At 28.7% G+C, this 15,447-nt stretch overlaps 1 protein-coding gene across 1 annotated transcript; it reads right to left on the bottom strand.

The window, feature by feature from the left end:
- Positions 1-10,190: 10,190 nt before the first annotated feature.
- Positions 10,191-15,037, bottom strand: LOC101217335 (protein SMAX1-LIKE 3). The gene is made up of 4 exons (XM_011653726.2): positions 13,528-15,037; positions 12,863-13,091; positions 11,596-12,175; positions 10,191-10,932 (listed from the first exon to the last, which is right to left on the bottom strand). Exons 1-4 carry the CDS (start codon positions 14,742-14,744, stop codon positions 10,310-10,312), a joined length of 2,649 nt encoding a protein of 882 aa, XP_011652028.1. The 5' UTR covers positions 14,745-15,037; the 3' UTR covers positions 10,191-10,309.
- Positions 15,038-15,447: the final 410 nt, after the last annotated feature.

Raw genomic sequence — 15,447 nt, 5'->3', positions numbered from 1 at the left:
CCAAGATATAGCTAGTTATATATATATATATTTGTATAGGACATTGTTTATTATAAACCATTAGTGGATTGTCTATGCTTAGATATAAGAAAGGTAAGAAACTTCGAATAAACTATACTTTGGTTTATCACTAACTATATCTTTCTCCATCTTTTGATTTAGTTTTCCCTTGGTTTAATTTCTTGCTATATGTGTCAATAAAAGATTAAGAAAAATGAAACTTTTTTTTAGCATTTTGGAAGAGCAAGTACGTTTAAGGTAAGGAAGCATTATTGATTTATGTTTAAAGAAGAATGCACCCTGCTCCATCTATTTTTCAACCAAAAATAAATTCTTAAACCCAACCCAAAATTCATGTTTTCAATAAAATAACGTCGTCAAAATCTATACTTTCATAACAACAAAATGTCGTAGTCTTATTGGGGACAATGGAGCCTCCCATAACTTCGTATTCGTATAAGCAAAATATTATCTACTTTGAATATAAATTAGGGTGGGTTTGATTATTCTTTTGCTAAAATACATCACACCAATATTTAAAAACTTATATTTCAGTTATATTTTTTTTATTTATTCTTTTCTAACCCAAAATATAATACTTTAGTTCCATTTCTAATAAACAAAGAATCACTTTTATCTACGTATATTAATGGATTGATAATAATATCATATATGTTTTAGAAAAAGTAAAATCCTACTCAAACAAATAAGGATATTAAATGTTTATTTCAAATCACTGCAAAAATTATGAAACTCGGATTTAAGGACAAAATAATAAATCTTTCCTACTTTTCAAAATAATAATAATAATAATAATAAACCTTTCGTGCACAAAAAAGTAACTTAGTTTAGAGTGATCCCCTAGATTCATATAAAAGAAGTTGATTTTTAATAGTGAAGTGGTTAAATAAAACTTAGTTTTCATAAAATACATAATCTTGCAAAAGGACCTAGACATAGGCCTTGTATTCCCTTGATGTGAGGCAAAACTTTTAAGACCTCGTGTAATGTTTTATTTTTTTATAAGAGAGAAAAGAAAAAGAAGAAAAATACTAAGGGTTTAGGGTTTTTTTTCTTCAATGAAATTACAGTAATGCTTATATATAAATTCATTAAAATGGAGGGTTGAGGGATAATTAGTAGGCCATATAACAACATATTTCAACCATGTTGACATGTTTATAACACATTATTTATGATATCCCAAACCAAAAGTAGATGCATTATTACAAGAAAAGATATAAAGGACATAGAGCTAGGAGAAGAGTTCAAAAGTCAATAAAAACACACGATGGAGAGGTTAGAGAAAATCTTCCTATTTAATGAATTGATATTTGAAGCATTATAGTTACAAATGTGAGAATATTTACAAGCTTTTCAAAAGATTTAGTATACCATAAAGCTTAAAAAGAAAAGACTGATATATAATTCAAAAAACTTTTGGTGTGAAGCATAAAAGAAACAATGTTGAAAGTGTAATTAATTAGGGTTATTGAAGCATATATAAAAGAATCCGAAAATGCATTCCATGTGCCCTTATGCAATTAATGGGCAACTATCAAATCAATTATTAGGAACAAAAATCTTTCAGAAGACGTGAAATTAAATTTGTGAGCCTTTTAATTAATTATTTCATATCATATCATATCATATAAAAAAAATAATGTGTGTGTGTGTGTGTATAAGTGCCAAACATATTGTGTGTGTGTATATATATAGGTAATAGAGATAGCATATTAGTAAAAGGGTCCTTTTGGGAAAAGCTGAACCGTCCAAATTGTTTGAAAGAAAAGTTAATATGTCCCTGTGAGGCAGAGGAATTAACACACACCATACCCACAAACCACTCAAAAGAAGAGCTTTGCTTTACCCAAAAGGAGAATCCCACTTTCCCCTATTAATTAGGTTTTTCTTTCATTAGTTTCTCTCTCTCTTTATAATTTGCTTCACTTTAATTCTTTCCTTAATAATTCACCTTTAATTGTTTTTGCTACTTTTGAGGGACGAATAAAATTAAATAAAAGTTGGATACCATTTTTACTAAAATTCCCATTAACTAATAGCTCTTTCTCTCACGACCAAAGTGAGTGTGTGTGTGTATACCTTCAGCCCACAATACTCACAGAAAATCTATACTACTGTTGTGTTACATACCTAATATTCAATTCATAATTTAACTCGTCCTTAAATATCATTTCATCAACTTATATAGATTCACATGTCAACTTAAATACAAATGAAGTAAACAATATCTAAAGACTGTATGTTGAAATTCATGATCCATATATATTATTGACGTTTGAAAAAAAATTTGGCCAATTCCAAGAGTAAAACGTAATTGTTTGTGCAAGTACTACTGATTCTATGAAATCAACCATGATTAATGGTCAAATAAGAATAATGATTAGGTGGAGACTTTTGTATTTCATAGTAAAAGGTGAATTCAACAATAAAAAAAAAAAAAAAGAGAAAATGTAAATACTAAATAGTAAAGAAATTGACAGAAGGATTTAGGTGATTAACTGATATTTTGTTAACTACCTCTGACGTAGAGGAAGAAAAGAAATGTTGTTAGTTGGAGATACCATATAATTATACAAATTAGAGCGAAGTCAAATAAATTAGAGTGTGTACGTTTACATATTGTCACCCAAAATCATAACTGACACATCAATCAAAAACCAAATAAGTTTAACACATGGGTATCAAAATTAAACATGATGAATATTATTATATGTTCAAACTTTTACTAAGTTGAGATATTATCACGTATCGTGCTATAAATGTGCTAATTTTGAATGTGCTATAAGAGTACAATTATCGATTTCACTTAATTTTTTTAAGGATTTTATATATTAAAAAAATTACTTCATTCCAATTGCAATTTTGAATGATTGAATAGTAATAAATAATTACAAACATCAAAATGATAAAATTAACATTTAGAATATTATATATATATATATATATATATATATATATATATATAAATGGAATAAATTACCATGATTCTAGAGCAATCCACAATATTAAAATTTAGAATTAACTAGGCCTCTAATCCTTTAATTAAAAAGTTGCACAACTAACTCTTCGAATAAGAAATCAGAATAAATTCATACAAGTACGTTTTCAGTAGATTAACTGTATATCAAAACAAAAATCAAGTGGGAATATTTGACACCTATGCATTGCAATAAAGGCTTATTATTTCTATATTTATGAAAACCATGTACGAGTAATTTTGCATTTCGTAATACTTCGAACTAACTATATTTCAAATCAAATAATCACCATCAATATGAGAAGTCTAATCCAAAAGCTTAGGTTTGGCTAAAATTTATAGGAAACCCTAGTTTAGTTCCTATTCGAGGTTTGGTATTTGCTTTGTAAAAAGTAGGTCAAAGACAAAACTTCCCAAATTGCAAATGAGATTACTGTATATGTTTGGCGATAACTATTTTATACTCTATATCACACTTTGGTTTATATATTTGATGGCAATAAGAATCTATAATCTTATATTATTTATAGATATATTTGAGCATTTATCTCCTTATGGTTTGGTTATGGTCTTGGAGATGTCTAAGATGCACAGAGAAAGAGAGAGCCCCACCAATGTGTTCTACTTAGTGGATTTATTCGAGTAGCCTTAATCTTTTTGAAAGGCCACAAACGACAAATTCTCTTCTTTAGGGTTTTTAAAGAAAAAAAGTTGGGAGAGATAATGATCTTTTTATGATTCTAAAGTAGCAACATCTTTAAGGTTTTAAAGGAGGAAGATGCTTATCTATGTGGGTTTTTTTTTTTTTTTTTTTTGAAAAGAAAAAAAACACATTTATTTGCATTTTTTTCAAGTTAATTAAATTTTTATATGCAACCCAACTTTTCAAAGATGAGAATGTTGGGTTTACAAAAATCAAAGTGAGAAAAAAGTTATTCTTTTTTTATATATATAAAAAAAAAACACCATGAAAAGTAGTGCTCTCTTTTGATATTTCTTAGGGAAGATTTTGCTTCTCTCTTCTAAAGTTGTAAAAGTTGCTTCCCCTTTGCACAACCCTTACGTTATGGATCATACCTTAATCTTCTTCACTTTGTGCATTCCCAACGTTCCCCTTTTCTTTTCTTTGCTTTTAAATTTTTTTTATTATTATTTTCCAACTTTTCTATTATTCAAATCTTTTTTTATTTTATTTTCTAATTAAGCTTGCCATTCAAACCATTAACCCTAGTTAATCATCTTTTTAAGCAACTAGTTAATCTATTTAATATCCTATTACAAATCATATCTATATATATATTATGTCCACTTACTCATTTCTTGATAACATCTTGAATAGGATATTCATATTTATATTCCCTTCCTTTATTACTTCAAGTTTTCTTCATATATTTATTTCTAACTTCTATCTCTCTAGAAAAACAATAGTAATAAACCAAAAATAGAGAGGAGTGCAGGTTTGAAGAGAAATATATAACTTAAACATCGATTACGTGCCTTCAAACATCTCAACTAGGTCAACATACCTATCTAGTATCGTCATGTTTATTCGTATCATTAATTTCTTTGTTTATTTTGTAGACCTTTTACATATAATATCAAGCAATAAATTTTAAGTTTAGGAATATAGTAAACACAATAATATTCATACCTAAAAATTAACTAACATCACACTATATAAAAACATTTGCTATTATAACAAAATTTAAATAACCTTTCAAAGTCAAAGGCGGCAAGTGATAGACTAATTATATTTTCAACCAAACTTTAATATATAAGATTGACACTTAAAATGTTGCTATACACTTACTTACCGGTCCTAAAAGTGTTTCTAATCCAAATATCGAATTTATTAATTATATTTTGAACCAAGCTAATATACATAATACATGTATAAAATAAGTACAATGGCCTAGATATTTTATTGAAAAAAAAGGTAAATTTTAACATATAGGTTATACATATATAAAGTATAATATTTAGCCTTTTGCGTACCACAAGCATATTTAGAACAATTTATATTGCAAAATCTTTAAAAGTTAAATCTTTTTCTTAAAGACCCACGTCTGCTTTTTCTTTCTTTCTTTTCTTTTCTTTCTTTTTTTTTTTTTTTTTTTGGTGAAAAAAATGTATTTAGAATAAAATTAACTTCCTCAAAGTACATATAATAGCTGTATTGATGCATCCATTACTCTTGACTTTGTCAATAAGGAATAATTATAATTGGAAAGCCACCGGATTTCACGTTCATTATTCGATTAGAATTTTTTTTGTCACTTTACTATTACTATTATTATTATTGTCATTTCTTTTCGCTAAATTTGTTTAGAAAATTGTGATGAATGACTTGACATGACTACATTTTGGGAGCTTTGCAAGTTTTCAATCTACTGTTCATGATCGAAACCCTACTGCTGCGTCAATTATCTGAGAGATTGATGTGTCCATATTTATTTTTGTATTCAATTGAATAAGATTGTATTAATTTTTTGCTCCAAACTTTAAAATTTATAAAGTTTTATTTAAGCAAAATTAACTTTTGAAGGAACAGAAAATTTTGTATAAAAATATATTTTTAGTGAGAATTATCTTTTTTTAAAAAGTGCTTAAACTTTGAACTATGGGATTTTGGTTGGGTAGAAAAGACTTGTTTTCCTCGAAAGAAGAAAAAAGAAAAAGGTAAAAATGGACTTTGGTTAGTATTTATGGAATAAATTGTGAAAGTATCCTATGAATTTTGCAATTTTATTCAAATACGCCTTATATATACATATCATCATATTTTTTTCTTTCATTTTTCTCTCTTTTCTTCTGCATCCAACCTCTTTTACAACTATTATAAATTTGAGGGTCCAATATTAATACTTTAACAAGCTCAACCATTATAAATTTGAGGATCAAGTGTTCATACTTTAACAAGTTTAAAAACTCAATTATTACTATTAAAAAAATTAAATATGTTTAATCATACTTTAAAATTAATTTGTGTAATTTACTTTTTTTATTTGATCAAGTTGTTGGATTTGAGTTGTAAATGGAGCAGAATTAAATGAATATTTATAATGACATATATTCTTTCTTTTAAAAGTTGAGGTTCAAATCTCATTTCTATTTATTATAATTGTTTATTTAAGGCAAATCTAACCAAAAAAAGGAAAAAAGACATGTAACTTTTTATTCGGCAATGAAACTAAAGAAACATGAATAAGAATTTGAAATATAAATTCCATAATTATTTTAACTTTTTCTATCCCCATTCAACTATTTTCATGAAACAATTAGATTTAAACGATTTTATTAAATAATTTGTCGTTTATAAAACTAGCTATAATTATGTATCTTTGAACATCAATCCAATTTATTTTTCCTCTCCCTCCCGTGTGGCTCTCCTCAAATCACTTCTCCATCATATCAATTTTGAGTTATTGAATAACATCGTATGAACTTACTTAACAATTTTTGAATGAAATGAAACTAGACTACGTGAGAAATGTGCTAACAAATTGTTATAACCTAATTGAGAATTGAGATATTTTAGTGCCTATTGAATTTAGAAAGTATGGATATATATAATATAATCCAACAAAATTATTAGTTTAAGTTATATATCTCTATGTATGTATATATATAAAAGCAATTTAACTATATAAAAGAACAATTATTGATGCTTTTAAGGCACAAGAAAAAGGAGTGAGAACACAACTGGCAAAAATTTAGGAATGAAGCTAAGTTGGTGAGTACAAATTAAAAAGGGGAGAAGAATAAAGTTGAAAGCCATATCAAACAGTTTGTGATGTTAACAAAAATTCAGACAACGAGGGCTTTGACAGATGCTTATAAAATGGTTTTGATTCTTTTGGAAGAAGCGCAATTGCCATTGATTATACACATGAAAACCTTCCTTTATTTAAGTGGATTTCAACATCACGACCTCAAATTTTGGTGTGCCAACAAAATAACAATTTCATCCTTCATGTTCTTGTCTTTTTTGAACAAGAACTCTATGTACTCACTACTAATTAGTTGTATAGTCGCTTGAGAAGTTTCTTGTGTCGCACTCTCTTTAAAAAGAAGAGTTCGAAGAGTTTGTAACGACTCTTCGAGTGCTTGAAAACATGAATCATTTCAAATAAACTTTTTAACTTTATATATTTTGAAAGTAGATATATTAGAATAACAGGTTAAAAAGAAAGTAATACTTTAGTTAAGTGGAGAATTTTGAATGAAGAAGATATGTGGTTTTGGAGTTCAATTGGAGGATTCATAGTACAAACTTTTAAATGAGAAAGAGAAAAGTGGAGTTTGTAGTGGTAGAGAATGCTCTAAACTCCTTTTGAGAGTACACTTTTATTCTTTTTCTTCGCAATGTTCAATGGGAGGATTCATTGTCAGTCTTCTCAATCTCTTTCTTTAATCTGTTTGATGGTAGATCCAATTTTGTAGGACATTATTTACGTTTATTAGAATTGCAAGTTTAGTTTTAAAATATTGAATAAATTTATGATTTACTAGATGTAAAAATTAAAAACTTCAACCCTCATCCACAAAAAAACAATATTTTCTATAATGAAATATTATTTACAAATGATTTAGATACTCAAAATTGAAAAACTCGCTCAAGTAAGTTTAATTAACGGTAGAAAGAAGTTCCATTCTTTGCCATCCAATTGTACTTAAAAACTTGAAAATACTCAATAACTTTCTAAGTATTTGAAAATTTGATATCTTATTACATCTTTCTCAATCTCCCGTATTTCTGTAATTTTGTATTGCTTTCTTTTGTAAACATTGGGCTCTCGTTGTACAACTTTCTTATCTATGTAATTTTGGTCTTTGAGACATGGTGAGGTTGTGTACTAGGTATGTCAATCTAGTTAACATATTTTGATGCACCTCCTAATCCTTTTTGTCTTGTATATCAATTTAGAAAAAAAAGAAGAGAGAAGTTACAAGTTTTGTTTCGTTCATCTAATGACCAATTTCTCATCGCTTTTACATTGTTTTTATTTTATTGTAGTATAAGCAAAGTTTGAAACATGGATGTTGATAAAAAAAAACTGGATACTTAACTTTTATGAACATGTTGATGTTCATGGAAAGACTAAATTACAAATAGAAAATGTCCCATCAAATTTAATATTTGTGTAAAAAATACCCCTAAACTTTTAAAAGTTTTATTAACGTATTTAAATTTTGAAAACGGTTAAAAATATCCTTAGAACGAAAATCATTAAAAAAAATTTTAAAAAATTTTAAAAAATAGTTCTCAACTATGCAACAGTTTCAAGAATACTTTTGAGATTAAAAAAAATTAAGAAAAACTATATGTGATCCTAATTTTACACCGATTTTCTCACCAACTAAAATGAAAATAAAAATTTTAAGTTAAAATTATAGTTTTAAATTTATTTGACTATAAACACAATCATAGACCATGAACACAATCAAGCTTAACAGTTATTGTTATAATTAAAATACAGTTAATTGTCAAATAGAAAAATTATTTGACTATTAACACATAATGGTAGTACGATAGATTTATCGTGAGAATTTTGTGAAGTTTTATGTTTTAATCAAGTTCTAAAATATCGATGTTAATTGATATATCGAAATCTCTTAATTTTACAAACATTTTGACGTTGATGGATGTTTAATGTAACTCACATGTACTGTCAAATTCAATGCATGACATACAGTTAAAATTGATACAAAACCTACTCAATGGAACCAAGTTGAAAGAAGACTTTTTCCCTTTATATTATTTGATAATGAATTCTTATATTATATTCCACCATTAGCAATATGTGATTTTATAAAGAAACCATATCATACCAATTGAAGTAAAAAGAATCTGAAACCAAATGGCTTTCCAACACCCCTTTATGCATAAATGGAGATATTGAAAAGAATATATATATATATATTATATATATATATATATATATATATATATATATATATATATATATATATATATATATATATATATATCATTGTTTTTTTCCAACTAAATATATATATATATATATATAACAAAAACGAATTACAAATCTCAACCCATGGTTTGTTTCTGTACCACTCTCCAAAACAAGGATTTGATTCCATTTCGTTTTCGATCAATTACAGTTTGAAAGAGAGAGAGAGAGACTCCTGTTATATTGATATCTTCTATATCTTTTTATGAATACACATAAAACATCAAAACCATATTCAATCAACTAATCTAAATATATGGGTATGGATACTAATTATAAGATGTATTGCTTTTTTTCTTAACAAAATACTAAGAGAAAGTGGGATCAAGAGGTGCACAGAGATGTTTTAAGTAGATTGACTCATCCTTCCCACTCATGTTCTGGTTCTTGTAGGTTGCATTAATTCAAAAGAAAGTTTAAGGTAGTGATCAAATTCATAGCTTAGTGTAAAAGAGAGAGCTTTTTAAAAAGGTAGAGAGGAAAGCTTTCTAGTGAAGTGCAATACTAGAAGAAACATTAGACAGATTTGGTATTCCAAAAAGAAAGCCAATCCACCCAACATTGGCTATAAGGCTTTTCGATATTACAAGATATATAACTATAGTTAGACGTGAAAACAATATAAACATCCAAAGATGATATATAACTTTTATAAATTTAATGATTTGTCGAAATTTTTATTCTTTTCTATAAAAAATAGCAACACTAGTACTTTTGAAGTGGTTATCTAACTTTCGCATCCATTAATCGAAATCTTTGTTGATCTCTATATTTTATTGATATATCGTCTATAATATATATCAAATGTTTGGATGGAGATTTTAAGATCAACTTCTAGATACAACATCTAAATTCGTGATTATAATTATGCATCTCCTCTAGGTTCGAGGGTGTTGTGTGCTATGAACGTTTTCTTATTTGAGATAATTAGATGTACCTATTATGTAATCCATATCTTCTAGTACCTTCTTTTTTTAAGAAAAAAATTATTAAATACAAAATTGATCTAGATATTTCTATAATTTCTTTCTCGTATATCCAATAATATGCAAAACTGTCAACCACATTATGACTTTATTAAATAATTATATTTCTCGACGTAAGGAGGTACCATTTTTTTTCTAGCTATTATCCAAATATGAAAATAACGTAGACACACACATACTTATATATATCTACATATATCTTAGAGGAATCTAAAGATCAAAGCGTTGTTAAAGAACTATATGAAAAACAAAATATATATATATAAAGAAAAAATTACTACAAGCAAAACAATCTACACCAAACGTTTTTACTCGTTTGTTTTCCTTTTTTACATATATTTCTACTCTCATAGTTCTTGAATTTGGAAAATAATTCGTCTATCAACTGAATCAAGAAGGCCAACATCATCAATTGATTGATCATTTGCAGCTCTATCTTCATCATCATCAATGGAAATATTCAAATCCAAAGCCAAACAAGGGGCCGTTTCTTCTTCTTCACGTTTCTGTTCTTGTTCTTCCTCCCCTTTATTTTGTTCTTGTTCTTGTTCATTTTCTTGTTGTTTTTTTATAGGAGGAGAGCAAGCTCTTGATCTTGCACTGAAGCTTTCACAGCTAAGAATAACAATGGAATCAGCCAAAGAAACTTGTTGGCCATCAGAGTTTGTGATTCTTCCTCCTTCTATTGCTCTTTTGAAACCCATTTGTGAAGAATAATCAGCTTGCTCAACATCTTCAACCAAAAATACTCTATGGGGGTTTATGGAAACTGCCTCAGCAAATCGCTCTAAGTAGCTGCAACTTTGTTCATCTCTTGATCTTTTGTTTCTACAATTATCTTCCGTTGAATCTGCGGATCTTGTGGACGAGAAGCTGCTTAATGTTATGGATACCAAATTTGATGTTGCTGACCCAAATATTACTCTAGCTAGCTCTTCTGCCACCTTCTCTTTTCCTCTTAGGTCGTTGCCTGTTATTCAATCCATTAATTTATTAGTCTATTTAATTTTATCTTACATCATAGTTCAAATGTAGAGAAAAGAGAAATTATTGAGAAATAAATAAAGCGAAAAACAAATTTCTAATAGTGTGAAAGTTTCATCCAGTCCACAAATAAAGGGAGAAAAAATTTATCGATAGAGAAGAATATAAGATAATATAGTTTTAGTAGAACTAGAGAGTTCATATATAACCCAACCCTCTTCATTGAAGTCAAATTTGAAAACATATAATAAGTATATAAGTTAGGTCATAATTAAATTTAACACATTCCCAACAATTGACATTAAACTTTTTTTCTAATGATCATCTAATCAACTGATTTTGAGTACAGTTTTAAATAAAAACAAAATGACTAACCTGTTTAAACGCAAAATTAAAAATTATTTTGATAAATCATATTTGTTACTATTTTTTTAAAATACAAAAAAGAGACAAACAAAAACTTTTGAAGTTACAAATCTAAACGAAAACATCCCTTCAAAAAGTTTTAAGGAAACTTAAAAATAAAATCAAACCCACATAAACACACATGTATGGTCTAAAGACACTAAACCCTCAACTTCACAACACAAAAACATCCAAATAGAATAAAACAACCATTGAAGTCGATAATTGTAAGTATTTAGATTACCTTGAAAAAGCAACCAAGTTTCTTCCTTGAAATCTCCATGGCCCATCTTCCCTTTTCTCCTACCCATCCCAGACCTACATTGAAGAACTGCACTTGCAATATCACCAACCACATTCTTCTGCCATGGCACCTTCTTCTCCAAAGCATTGCAAAGCCTCTTGAAATTTTCAGAGTTCAACTCCTTGAACCTACTCACATATTCACCCTCCAAAACGACATCACTTCCTGATGATCCCGAAGAAGGTGTTGAACCATGATTATTATTATTGTTATAATTACTACTCAAAACCATCAATGTCTTTGGCTCCACATTTCCCTCATAAAAATGGCCAAGATGATCCTCTTGAAGCTTCTCTTTTTGGGTGTTCCGTAAGAAATCGTAGTGATTATTATTATGATGATGATGATGATCGTACGAAAACCCCGATGCTGAAGATGATGAATTTGGAAGAATACAAGAGAACGATAAACTTTTATCAGAACAAGAAATACTGTTGTTGTTATTTGAATTGATCTTGTGGATTGAATTGCATATGGAGTTCCACTTTTTGTAAAGCTCTCTGACTGTGACACACTTCGTCTGTTACAAAATAAGAAACAACTTAAGAGATAATGTCAAATAAACAAATAAAAATATCTACAAAAATTATTATTATCGAATTTACATTATCTTGTAAAGATACAAAATCCCTCTTGGCTTTCTTTTTTGATTGGGAAATTTATCTCATACTTTTCGAGAGGATGAAATATTCCAAACAACTTTTTAATTCAATTGGAAAAAGGAAAAATCTTTTTCCACGTCTGATTTCCATTTATTATATGGCAAAAAATGAGTTCATACTTAACGATAGTGGAGGGGTTAATAATGGAATAATTCCCTATTTATATACATAGATATTTATATATATGTATATGTAAAAGTTTCCTAGTTACAAACAAGAGCTTTTTTTTCTCTCTATTTATTGGAAATTTTTAATTTTCGTGGATTCAAATTTTTGAGATACAAAGTGGAATTCCACAAATTTCCCTTTTTTTTTTTTTTCAAAAAATCATATCATGACTATTGTTCCACTGACATAAAACATATTATGAGAAAGAATAGTATAGTTATTTAGCCAATTATCATGAGTTCCCATTATTGAATAGATGTCAAGAGTTTTGATTTTTTTTTTTTTTTTTGGAATTTCATGTGGGACTCATTTTTAAATAGTGTAATTATGATTTAAAGTGTTTATACAAAGATATATATAATGAAATTAAAGAAGACCTGGTCATTTTCTCCCACTGCTTTCTGCTCATTTTTGTATTGTTGAAGCCATGCAGGTAAAGGAGTTGAAGAGGTTGTTGATTCACTATTATTATTTGAATAATTTTGTAAGCTTCTTGCTTCTATCTCAAACTTTGCTGAACATTCACCACAACAATTCAGCTCCTTTTCCTCTTCTAACACAATCTCTTGCCTTTTCTCTTCCAAGGACTGGCTTTGAATAATGTCACTACAAGAAATTTAAATAAATAAATAAACCACCAATTAAAACTAGGTATCAAACAAAAATATTTCATATTTGGGGTTTGGCCCATTTCCAAAGATGACTTTTTTTTTTTTTATGGGAATTTGGAATAAGTGCTCAAAACAAAAACAAATATTATAAAATTCTCAAAAGGAAAATCAAAATAAAACAACCTTTATTGTTTTTCCACACCTTTCTTTTTATTCTAATATTCCTCTTCTTTTTTTTTTTTTTTTTTTTTTCATTTTCCCCCTTGAATTCAAAGTAAAGGGGCTATGAATATGAGAGCTAGCTTTGGAAGAAGGAAAAAAAAGATATTGAAATAGTGAAATTATGAAAGAAAAAGAAAAGAGAGAATATATAGTGATATAACAAAAAAAAAACATGACTTTACCAAAATTAAATTATAATTTTGTCTAACCTGTCAGTGATGAGACTCAACCTGAAGCTGCCTGTTGGAATTGTAAGAGGATGAATAGCCAATAAAGTTTCAAGAGATGGATTTCCAGTTTTGCATCTCATATAAGTTTGGAATGTTGCAATTCCCATTATCCAAACATTAACTCCTCCTCCTTTTGGTTGATGAATTTGTTGATCATAATTCCCATATACTAATTTCCCTAATTCCATAATCATATGCTCCACTGGACAATAATACCCTCTTCTTTGATTACTTGAATGATAATAATAATTCTCTCTATAATCTATACTCCATTTAATATCCCCAACATACAAAATCACCCCTTTCCCTATACAATAATTACTCCTTATCAAACTCTTTAACTCCATAACTTTCTCATCCACTTCAATTCTTGACCTATCCCGAAATGATGAAATTGAAAGATTAATAAACTTCACTTCCTTCAAACATTCAGGCACTTCCTTTTTCTCAACCCTCCCAATGGCTGCCTCCACCACACATTCAACATTTCCCACACACTCCCCTACAACCACTAAGCTCCTCTTCTTCATCTCCGCCAACTCGTTAATCACTGCTGCAATATCCTCCTCCCTCGCTCGACCAGACGTTGTCGTGGCACCACCCAGAAGAGTGGTATTGTTGTTGCTGTTGTCATCGTTGTTATTACTCGCGGGCGTCGTATTGTGTTCAATAGAAATAGCTTGTTCTACTTTAGTTTTGACTTGTGTACTAGAGAAACGAGCTTCTCTCATAACACGACTAACACTAGGGTCATCCAAAATGGAAATAATGAGTTGTTCTAACTCGATTTTAACGGCTAGAAGCGGTTGTTGTTGGTTTTCAATAGATCCACGACGTTGATGAGCTTGAGCACGTTTAAAAGCAGCAACGAGAGCATTAGAGATTGAAGGATGAGATTGATGGTGGTGGTGATGAGATGAAGGGGTTAAAATAGGAGGAGTAGAATTAGAAGCAGGAAGACGATTTAAAGCGACATTAAAACAAAGTTCTAAAGCTTTACATTGAAGAGGATGAGAATGAGATTGAAGACAAGCAGTACGAAGAAGGCCAGTAGGAGGAGAAAGCATAGTGCTAGCAACATGAAGAGGAGTGACTTGAGCATGGCCACGACGTTTAGCTAAAATAACAGCTTGTTTTACAACATTTAAAGCTTCACAAGTAAGAGCTTGTTGAACTGTGCAACCACCTGTTCTCATGATTGATAATAGTATTTGGATTTTGGATATGAAGAAGATCAAGAAGAAGAAGAAAAAGAAGAAGAAGAAGAAGAAGAAGAAGAAGAAGAAGAAGAAGAAGAGTATAGAAGAAATTATAGTAATTATAAATGCTTTTCTTGTAAGTGAGGGTAAAAAATTTGTGGGTTGAAAGGGGGATTTATTTGTAGTGGGAAAGTGGAATGCATGTGCTGACAATTAAACAAGAGAGGCTAAGGGAATGGCAGCAGTATCAAAGGCAACTCAGCTTTGCCTTTGCCTTTGTTTTTGCTTTTCGTTTTTTCTCTCTTTCTCTCTACAAATACACTAAAAGGATAAATATAAATGGGTGTTTTTTGTTAAGGTATTTGTATATTCATAGGAAGGGCACTAACATCAAAATCAATATACTCTCTTCATTTTTTTTCCAAGTGGACAACAAATCTTTCTAACAATCTCATATTTTATAATTATATGTACACTCTATATCTCTTTTTTTCCCCCACACTATTTTACAAAGACTAACTACCATTGGGATATACTCTTTTTTTGGTTTTTGTTTGTTAGTATATGTTCCTTTTTTTTTTTAATAAGGGTAAGTGGGGATTCATTCATTGAATTAGAACTCTAAAAAAAACTACAACAATTTTAGGGCAGACAGCATATAACCTAAATCAACTTTACTTTTCTTTTGTTTCTAGAAAAA

This window comes from Cucumis sativus, chromosome 3, assembly GCF_000004075.3.
Source record: "Cucumis sativus cultivar 9930 chromosome 3, Cucumber_9930_V3, whole genome shotgun sequence".
NCBI classification, from domain to species: Eukaryota; Viridiplantae; Streptophyta; class Magnoliopsida; order Cucurbitales; family Cucurbitaceae; genus Cucumis; species Cucumis sativus.
This window is presented reverse-complemented; position numbering and strand designations above follow the sequence as displayed.